Here is an 11,271-nt window from a genome sequence, read left to right on the forward strand (position 1 = left end):
GAGAAAAGATCAAGCAACCTGCTCACATTGGTATTTTCAATCCTGGTGTGGAGCTGTGAGTTAATGCGCCAGACTGCAAAGCCGTTTGAACTGCAAGGTTGGCAGTTCAAGCTCACCAGCCGCTCCTCAGAAACCTAATTCAGTGTCGCTATGGGTAGGAAGCGACTTGCTGGCACTTAACAACAACAACACATGCGTGTGAAATCTGCTCACGTGGAATTTTCAATAGGCTCATATGCATGTGGAAGTTGGACAATGAATAAGGAAGACCAGAGAAGAATCGATGTACTTAAATTTTGCTGTTGGCAAAGAATATGGAAAGTAGCATGGACTGTCAGAAGAAGAAACAAATTTGTCTTGGAAGAGGTACACTCAGAATACTCCTTAGAAGCGAGAATGGCAAGTCTTCTATCTCATACTTTGAACATGTTGTCAGGACATCATACCTGGGAAAGTAGAGGGTCAGTGTAAAAGAGGAAGACCTGAATGAGTTGGCTTGCCACAGTGCCAGCAATCATGGGATCAAGCATCACAGTTGTGAAGATGGCGCAGGACTTGGCAGTGGTTCATTCTGTGGGATATAGAACTGACTCAATAACACCTAACAACAGCAGCAAAATCTGCTCACAAATACTTCAGCCTCAGAAATGCTTTAGGTCCTATGATTCAGAAACAACTTGCTGGCATACAACAGCAGCAACAACAGAGCATCAATTAGGGGTTGGGTTCATTTTACTTTTCCACAGGATAGTCTATCTTGTAAATACTTGAGAAGCTCATACCCAAATGGTGTGACCTTGAGGGCTGAGGCCTCTCCAGTCACATTGCATTGATTTCATTAGGAATTTGTTTTACTGTAAATCCATATGCTTTTAAAATATTGTAATATCTTACACATACTGAAAGTTCTGGAATCCTAAGTGTACATCTCAATGAATTATGGTAACATTAGTGTACTCCTGTAACATACCCAGTGACACCTCAGAGGTCCCCTTCAGGCTTCCTGACAATAATATATATATTTTTTTTTTTTTTTAATAGTGCAATAATAGGAAAATTATAGAAAAGAGTTCAACAGAGTCTCAAGTTTTACATTTCATGTCTCTACTAATGCAACATAGTTTTCTACTGCAGCCTACATTTGTTATGAGTATGTACTATGTGCTGGGTGCGGGAGAAAGAATAGTGAATAATGAATGACATCTGCCCTTGGAGTTTCCTTGAGGAATTTCTGTGAAAGTCTAGAGTATTTCAATCCATTGTAACTGTTTATAGTTTGCAGGTATACACTATAGGTCCAATATCCAGAAATTTCAGGGTTTGTCCCACAGATTAATAGTGTGTACATGAGAAGATAGGTTTTGCTATTGCAAACGGACATGGCAGAACTCTCTAGTTACATAACAGAAACTAATTCACACAGCCTTAAGCAAAAGGAAAAAAAAATAATAATGAAGCACTTCCTCACAAAATCCAAGGGCAAGAATTCAGTCATCATTCAGGAAAGTACTGAAATAAGGAATTGGAAACTTTTAGAATTCTCTATGTTCATCAGTCTTTTGGTATCTTTTTGATTCATCTTCCATTTGGAATGCAAGCTTTTTCAGCTTCCCTTGTCTACAGGGTAAACTATGGCTACCTCTTAGCTCCTTGGATTACTTACGGAGTCTGCCATATTTAGAGGGGGGCATGCTGGCTTTCAATCCCAATTCCAATTTCAGCCCTGCTTGAGTCCAGCTTTGACCAGGGTAATAAGAACATGCACTATAACATGGATCCTAAGAACGAGGCAGGGTTCGTGGGGGGAAGTCTTATCATCTGAGCACACATTTCAAATTCAGTGATATATATTGTAATCCAAGTGCCTAGGTTTGGCTATGATAACATCCAAAAACAAAAAGGGGAAATGAAAAATAAACTGTATGTATTCAGCCTCAGTTCAATTCCCATTTTTATCAGTGCTCCTGACATTTCTTCAATTTCATTGAACCATTACTGGGTTTCTGCTCCAGGTTGAAAAGCATCTAGGTGGCCTGGAAGCCCACATGAGCAAGATCACTAGTTTACCCCCTCTGCATGTTCCATTTTTCCAACATCAAATGTACCAGCTCTAAGAGTGTGAGTTTTTTCTTAAAACCAACTTCTAGAGAGAAGCATAGGATTATTATCTCTGCTCAGACAGCTGCTTTTTCCTTCTTGTAGATCCCTGTAGGTAAAAGCTAAACTTCCTTCTTAGTAGAAATGTTTGTCATAAGAAATAGATGAATGTGAAAATGTCTTTTTTATAGGCCCTCTGTCTACTCCTGCTACAGGGATTAAACATGAAGGAATTTCATGATGATTTGAAATGATCTACCCTCTCCATCTCCAAGTATTTCTGGATCACCTCCCCAGCTGTTTGAAAAGTTGTTGAGCCATTAACTGCTGCTGTGTTGGCTCTGGGCTCCCTTTGAAATGGGGGTCCCCCGGCTGCAGTACATAATATTAATGAGCAGTAAGCGACGCTGCTGTTTTCTCCACCAGGCCTTTCTGGGTTCTGACAAGGGCTGCCACTGCCTGTGGGCGGTCTCCTGGCCCATTGGGCCTCCGGAGTGATGGATGCGCCTGTCAGTGCGCCCATTGACACAGACACTTGGTGGTTTTTCACTCAGCCTCTTCCCAGCACTGGGGAAGCACTTTGCCTTTCTCAGTATTCTTTGCTTATGTGGTCACAGTTCTCTATAGCAAAAAATCATTTTTACAATTCAGCCCATTCTACAGATCAGCAACAGGGACTGAATCCAAAAATCACAAAACAGGGAAGAGCTAGATCTAAACCAGACACTTCTCATATTACAACTTTGAGATACTTTTTAAAACCAGATGAATGGTTATATATTTGCAATGCACATGAACAACTGTTGAAGGATTTAGGTCATCCTTTTCTACATTTTCTAACATTCCTGGATGGTGTTAATGACATGCATTGAATTACTAGCTAACCTAAAGATTGGTGATTCAAACCCACCCAATAATACCACAGAAGATCTGCTTCTATAAAGATTGTTTTTGGTGACAAGTACTATTGAGTTGATTCCAACTCATTCCAACTGTGTGCAACAAAACAAAGCACTGCCTATCTTGCACCATCTTTACAATCATTGCCATGTTACAATCATTCTGTCTGTAAAGATTAGAGCCAAGAACACCCTATGGAGAGGTTCTACTTTGGAGTACAAGGGGTTGCAATGAGTTGGTGTCACCTCAACAGCATTGTGTTTGGCTGTTTAGTTTTTGTTTTAATTTGGTTTATACATTTGAATTTTCCATGCCACTTCTTCACTAAAGGAGCAAGGAAAAAAGTACTTTAACGTCCGTAGTAATAGAATTCTACTTTATAAATCACAGTTAATAAATAAGCAACTTAATTTTAATTGCTACTGAAAAAAGAGACTCCGTGTCAGTTTGCTTTTCACTTGGATGAAATCAAAAGGCTTCTCTTCCCATATTTGAACACATGATATACATAGGCTCAGTCTTGAGTGCTTGGAAAAAGATGTAGGTTGTTCCTTGTCCTCAGTGTCATTGGACTGAACAAGAATGGCCTTGACAGTTTCTCTCCTAGAAAGAAGAATCACTTGGGAATATAAGTATAATTACTAATATGTATGTTGTATCTATGTGCCCAGAACCACTGTAGACAGTTTGTATTGACTCAGTTAGCTGTTAAAACACCCCTCTGAGACCGGATGTTTGTAATTGTCAGCTGACAGCTGAGCAGAGGTCAAGTGACTTGTCCCAAAGTCACACAGCCATAAATAGTAGAGCCAGGATTCAAATCCAAGCAGTTTATCTCCAATGCTTATGTTCTTTATTACTAGATGATATGTATTTGAGTGCGAGAGGGAACTTTTGGCTCACGAACCTAACAGAATCAAGAGCATGAAACCTCTCTCTAGTCACAATAACTTCCTTTTTTGCCTCCTGAAAAAGACTTCCAAGACTGTTTCAAATATCGAATTTACTTTTAAACTCTAAAAACAAGATTTCAATTTATAAGACTTGAGTTCCTTGAGTCTCTCAAGTCTGTGCTGGGGACCAACTTCGTCCATATCTGATCGTTTATTTCTAACATGTGTTTTGAGCTCTATCCCAGACCTACTGAAACAGAAGCCCTAAGAGTAGGTACCAGCAATCTGTTTTTCAGGAAGCTCCCCAGTGATTTGCATGCCCCTTAAAGATTGGACATTATGGAGCTGAAACTGGAAGTTTCAGGAGCTTTGCACATCATCCATTCAACTACAGGTGATTGTAGGCAGCTTTCAAAGCCTCTCGACGTTCAATAACTACTTCAGGAGAATTGTAATGTACAAAAAGTGTTCCAAAATTATAGTCTCCTTCTGTGTGAACCACCTGGTTAAAAGAGTTTAAATAATTTCCCAAGGGACTCCACTAAAGTGGACACTTGTATGCTCTTTACCTACAAAAATATAGAAAAGTCAACAGTTTCCACCCAAGATCCAAAGTGAGCCTTGCAAAATGGAATTCTTATCGTCTCTTGTTCACTCTCTCTTTTTTTTCTTTTTATTATTTTCACAATTTTTTTCCAAATTACCTTATGTGGACAGCAAGGTCTTGCATGATCTGACCTTGTCTACCACTCCAGCATTTTCCTCAAACCATGCTCACCCATTGCTCCAAGACCAATCTTTCTTCACTTCTTCTGGTGCATCAAGTGCCACAGTGACTTTGCATATGATACTAGGCCATGTTATGTATCCCTTACCCTGATGACACAGTGGTTAGGCACTTGGCTGCTAGCTAAAAGGTCAGTTATTTGACCCTACCAACTTCTTTGCCGGAAACAGATGTGACCATCTATTGCCATAAAGATTACCATCTTTGAAACCCTTTGGGTAATTCTGCTTGTCATACAGGGTCACTAGGAATTGGAATCTACTCAATGTGTGTGGGTTTCAAGAGCCCCAACACTTATTTCGATACCACTCTTCAGATGTTGTTAAGTGCTGTCAAGTCGTTGCTGACTCATAGAGGCCCTATACAAGGTTTCCAAGGAGCAGCTAGTGGGTTTGAGCCATTAAACTTGTGGTTCACAATCCAGTGTTTATCCTACTGTGTCACACCAGGACTCTACTCTTTCTTCAATGCCCAGTGTAAATGTCACCTTCTCAAGGAATCCTTCCCTGACACACCAGAAGTCAGGACATCCTAATATCTACTACTTGTTCTAACCCCATGCTTCCATAGAACTTACCAGTTTTTCAGTCTGCTTTTGACTCTGTGTAACTTTATTCATATGCATCTTGTCATGTCTTTTGAAATCAAGAACCGAAACTATCTTTTGTACTCTTACATCTAGCAGGATCCCTGCTGCACAGTAGAGTATCATGAATGAAGACAGTTTATAAATCTATTTATAATTCATAATGTTGGAGGGAAAGTCATGGTTGACAGTTTAAAATGTAGCATCCATGCTATAGACAAAGGTTGTACCTGGTCATATGTTTCTTTAAATAGGAGCTCCTCTGGTACCATAATGTTTACGAATCAGGCTGCTAACTTCAGGGTCAGCAATTTGAAACTACCAGCTGTTCCTCAGGAGACAGATGAGGCTTTCTGTTCCCTTAAAGAATTACAGCCTCAGAAACCTTGTACTGGATCACTATGAGTCAGAACTGACTCCACGGCACATAACAACAACAACAAAGTGGTACAAAAGGTGAAGTGCATAGCTACTTACTAAAAGGTTGGGTTGCATCCACCCAGAGGCACCGCAGAAGAAAAACCTGGTCATATGTTTCTGAAAGGTCACAGCTATAAAAAACTCTACAGAACATAATTCTGCTTTATAAGACATGAGGTCGGCATGAGTCAGAATCAACTTGATGTTTTTTTTTTAAATAGAAGTGTAGCTGGTTAGGCTGGAAAGTCTGAACTCCCAAATTTCTCTGTTTTGAAAATCTGTAGTGAATATGTCAATAACTCTATTCCTAATACCACTCTTAAATTGCTCACTCCATGGTTATATAGGCATTAGTTGTTAAAAGGAAAGTTAATGAAAGAGTGGAAATTTCTGATTTTGAAAAACCACTAAGTAACTAATTATCTACAAGTAATTATCTATCTCGTATCTACTATTTAACTTCAAAGGCTGAAATGGACTCGTGTTATTGAATGAGTAGGGAACACAGGGAACCTAGTTAGTGATTAGATGGATTTTATTTTATCATTGTTTTCAAATGTGTCTTTGGTCAGCTATATGATGCTTATCTTTCCCAAAAGTGTTCCTATAAGAGAATGCATCTCATCCCTCGCAGTAAACTGATCAGAGTAACACGTTGTGTAAGTTCATTTTGACACTCAATGGATTGTCAGTGGCTCCTAAATATATAACCATAAATTATATGCTAAAGGCTGAAATTGTTCAGCTTCTAAGACCTATATTATTGTTGCTAAGTGTCATGGAGTCAGTTATGACTCATACCAACCCTTTTAAATTTTTTGTGGGAACAGAAACCCTCATGTCTCCCACAGAGCAGCTGGTGAGCTCAGACTATGGAGCTTGTGGTTCATAGTCCAGACCTTATCGTATGGAGCCACCATGCTCCCTTTCTATTATTGTTGTTGTTAAGTGCCATCAAGTCAATTGCAACCCATAGTGACCCTGTTTCCGAGGAGCAGCTGGTGATCTTGAACTGCCGACCTTGCAGTTCAAACCAACTTTGCAGTCTAGTGCATTAGCCCATAGCACCACTTATTTCAGATCTCTAGACTGCAGGTGGGCCTAATTGGATAGATCCTAATCTGTAGCCAATGAATACTCTCCTTGACCTCATGGAAGCTCTTCCTCTCACATGTATGCTGTGAACTGCTTCTTGATTGGATAGTGGGTTACCCATCTCAGAAACACAAATATAAATCAATCCCTGTGCGTGGTTCATGGCACCCTCCCCCTAATTCCTAGCATGGTTCTTTTTTACATGAGTAATTATTTATCTGTTTGTTAGTATACTACCTTCTCTTTTAGTTGTTGATTTCTTTCCATTTATCGTTTATTCTCTCTTTCACTTTCTCTCTTCCTTTGGCATTCTTTTACTCTTCGGAGTTTACTTACCATAGACGGGTGAATTTAATACCACTGGCCAACATCCACCCCTGTTCCATGCAACTCCATATCTCTTTTAGTCATTAATTCCTCCCTTCTTCCCTTCATTCATTCATACCTTCCTCCTTCAGACCTATATAGTATTTAGCAAACTGTGGACATTAAAAATTATAAAAAGCACTATCTTCTGGATATTTTAAGTAAAAATATTACATCCTATAATAGCATATGATGTATATATCAAGATCTATTTATTATAAATAGATGTTTTTGAAACATCTCCCGAAGAAAGCTAGAACACTGTGACTCTGTAGGATAAGCACTGGGCCTCAAACCACAAGGTCAGTGGTTCAAGCCCAGCAGTCACTCATCAGGAGAAAGATGGGGCTTTCTGCCCCAGCAAAGATTTACAGCCTCAGAAACCCTCTACAGGGTTACTATGAATTAAAACTAGCTTGTTGTTGTTATAAGTGGTGATTATATGCCATAGAGTCGCTTCAAACTCATAGCAACACTGCATAGGATTTCTGAGACTGTAAATCTTTATGGGAGCAGAGAGCCTCATCTTTCTCCCACGGAACCACTGGTAGTTTCAAACTTCTGACTTTGAGATTAGCCGCCCGATTCATAACCAATATGCTACCAGAGCTCCTTCAAAACTGACTAGAAGGCACTTAATAACAACGACAAGGAAGTTAAGTATCAGTGGGCTACTGAGCTTGACAAGATCCTTGGGTAGCACAGATAGTTTATTCTTGACTACTTGGCAAGTCATTCTTGGCAGTTCAAAACTCACCCAGTAGCACTGCAGAAGAAAGGCCTGGTGATCTGCTTCCATAAAGATTTGTTGTTGTTGTTGTCAGGTGCCATCGAGTCGGAACCGACTCATAGCAACCCCATGCACAGCAGAACGAAACAATGTCCGATCCTGGGCCAATCTCAGTACCGCTGCCACACTTGACACCATCAATGATGTCACCTGGCTGATCTATCTCGTTGGGGGTCTTCCTCTTTTTCTCTGACCCTCCACCTTACCCAGCATGACATCCTTCTCCAGCAACTGTTCTCTCCGGACAATGTGTCCAAAGTAGGAGAGACAAAGCCTAGCCATCTTGGCCTCCAAGGAGCACTCTGGTTGCACTTCTTCCAAAACAGATCTATTGGTTCTTTTGGCAGTCCATGGCACTTCCAGTATTCTCCTACAACACCACAACTCATAAAGATTAGAGCCAAGAAAACCTTTTGGAACAATTTTCCTCTGGTACATGTGAGATTACAATGAGTCAGAATCGATTGAATGATGATAGGTTTTAGTGTACTTGACAAGAAAGCAGTCCAGATTATTGTGGATTCCACTTCATGTAATTTAACATTGTCATCTTCCAAAATTAAAAATGTAAAGTTAATATTATCAAAAACTATTGGGTTAATGTGCCAGACTGCAATGCCGTTTGAACTGCAAGGTCGGAGGTTCAATTTCACTAGCTGCTCCTAGGAAACCCTATAGAGGGTCGCTGTGGGTCAGAACTGACTCAATGGCACTTCACAACAACAACATAGTAAATGATGGATAAAAATAGCTGAGAATTTTGCTTCCTGACTTCAGTGTTCTTAACACATTTATACACATTAACTCACTCTGTCCATACAATAATCCAATAATTGGGTGCTATTAGAATGCCCATTTTACATCTAAGAAAAATGAGACATAGAATGCCTCACAGTTGCATAGCCTTTATGCTGTTGTGGAATCAGGATTTAGATTTGAGTGATCTTCCCACTTAAATCACATGACCTCCCATCATACTTTATTAAAGAACAATGAATCCGAAAGCTTGGTCCTGATTTTGTTGTGTCTCTTTATTTTAGTTTAGTTTTTTTTTTTTCTATAGGGAATGGGAGTGGGTGTGCTTTGTTTTGTTTTGCTTTGCTTTGTTCTTGAAGAGAAGCTGAAAGTGAGCCTTCTTTCTTTCTGACTGTATTTTTCCAGTGGCATTTGACTTTATCTGGGGCCAGGAAAGACATTGATTCTGAAGACAGAGCACTAATGAGCTTCCTCTTTGTTCTCCCTCCCTGTCTCCCTATTCTACAGTTAATAGCCAAGATACCAACCATCACGGCAGTTTGCAACTTGCACGGGGAGAAACTGCAGGTATTTAAGCAATCTCATCCAGACATAGTGAATACACTGTTTCCTCCATTATATAAGGAACTGTTTAATCCTGACTGTGCCACTGTCTGCAAATGAAGAAGATGAGAGAACTATCTCACAGTCCTGGAATTCATCACCATTAAGACAAAAGCAATGTGTTCATGGAGACTTCAGAAAAATGTCACTACTGCAACATTAGCAATGTCCTGCACTTAACAGAATTATTTTTCACCGCTACAGTTTGAAGAATGTAAATATGCACCTGAATGGGGCTCTTTATTTGTTTGTTTGTTTTTGAAATGACCATAAATATACACATATAGGACACTGGGTGTTATCTTTTTTTTTTTTTTTTTTTAACTTCATTCGGGTATGTTTTGGGAGACAGCTGTTTATAGAATTTTATTGTAGATATATACGAGAACAGAGCAGTACTTTACATAATTACTTTTCCTGTTGATTGTTCAAATATAATTTAAGAAAATTCCACTTAGTAGGCTTACCTATTTCTATGTTTTTAGGTAGTTGATGCATGTGTAAATTTGTAGCTGTCTTGGAAAGTACTGTGCATGTATGTAATAAGTATATAATATGTGAGAATATTATATATGACTATTACATATACCTGCACATGCACTGTGGCTTAAAATACCACACTACTAGCAAAGGAGGGTCAGTCAGTCTCTCTTCTATTATTTACCTTCTGTGTTATATGTTAACTTTATGTTAGACAATCAGGATTTTGTTTTCCCAGCCAAGAGTTTTCATATATAGTCAAAGGCAGGATGGTACCAGTTCAGAAAGAATTCTACAACACAGTAAATAGAATGCATGGACTCAGCATAAAAATGCTATTTCTAACAATGACATCAAAGCCCTGTCAAGGTGGTACATTTGGGGGGACAAAAATAATAAGCATTTTGGAGCAATTTTCCTATTTTCAGAATTAGGTCACAGATTATATTGTGTTAGTCCATGATTTCTTTAACCAAACATTAGACATTTCCTATTTCTCATGAGGACATATAAAATGCCTTTTTTTTTTTTCCTTTTGGCTTTCCAGTTATGAAAGAAACTTGATTTTTGGTGCTTATTGTGTCTTCAATAGAGAAATACATTCTGTGGATTATGACCACCAGCAATTTTTTCCTAGTACAATTAGACTTAAAGAGGAAGTCAGAACCCAGGGAGTCACTGCCTTGTCATGTAAACATTTTCTCTACAACCAAGTTTTGGCACAAAAAGAGTATAGAAAAAAATATATACAAAGGGACAAAGTGATTCTTCATATTCATTATTTGTATTAAGTTTGTTAGAAAAAGTAGCAATAGCAGGGAAGAGGAACATTACATAACTTTTAGTATGGGACCACTGATTTTTTTTTTCCAACATCAACATCCTGTATTATAAAATTTTTCCAAAACCTTAACAGTTTAGCAGAAAGATATGAATTTTCCTCTGGAACTTAAACACCTCAGATCTAAAACTCCCTCCTGTGTGGGTTGAAATTGCATTGTCCATCTAGCCTAGGATTAATTTTTGAGCAAATCTTAAAAGTACAGACTGGAAGTGGTGAGAATAGGGTGAGTGAATTGCTCTCACTTTTAGAGCTCTCACTTCTCTGCTTTCCAATCAAATTCATCTTCAGAAAAGCATAAACTCGAAGGAGTTTGTTCTGCCTGTGTCCTGGAGGCCTTATGCCTTTTGGTCTTATTTGATCTAAAATAAAAGAAGATAGAGGAAAGGTTCACCTAAAAAGCAATAAAAATCATGTTCTCCTATAAGTATAATCTAGCCACTAACTTGCTTAAAAAAATAATAAACTGCCTTTTTTCCTTGTCAAACTCACACATACACTTACTTCGTAAAGTTACCATCAGTGGAAGCATAGTTGTTGTTTTTAAATCTCTCATGCTCTCCTGAAGTTACATGGTTGAGAGTCATCTTCAAGTTGACTCCCAACTCCTCATGCATGATTAAAACCATAGTGCTGCCTTTTCCTTTTACAAAACAG

At 38.9% G+C, this 11,271-nt stretch overlaps 1 protein-coding gene across 1 annotated transcript in view; it reads left to right on the forward strand.

Moving 5' to 3' along the window:
• The window catches only part of RORB (RAR-related orphan receptor B), a 281,548-nt gene extending 270,942 nt beyond the window's left edge, over positions 1-10,606 (forward strand). Inside the window, exon 10 of the mRNA XM_006834923.1 lies at positions 9,198-10,606. Coding sequence (XP_006834986.1) covers positions 9,198-9,353 — 156 coding nt within the window. The 3' untranslated portion in view covers positions 9,354-10,606. The remainder of the gene's footprint in view (positions 1-9,197) is intronic.
• Positions 10,607-11,271: the final 665 nt, after the last annotated feature.

Source organism: Chrysochloris asiatica, unplaced genomic scaffold (genome assembly GCF_000296735.1).
Source record: "Chrysochloris asiatica unplaced genomic scaffold, ChrAsi1.0 scaffold00014, whole genome shotgun sequence".
Taxonomy (NCBI): domain Eukaryota; kingdom Metazoa; phylum Chordata; class Mammalia; order Afrosoricida; family Chrysochloridae; genus Chrysochloris; species Chrysochloris asiatica.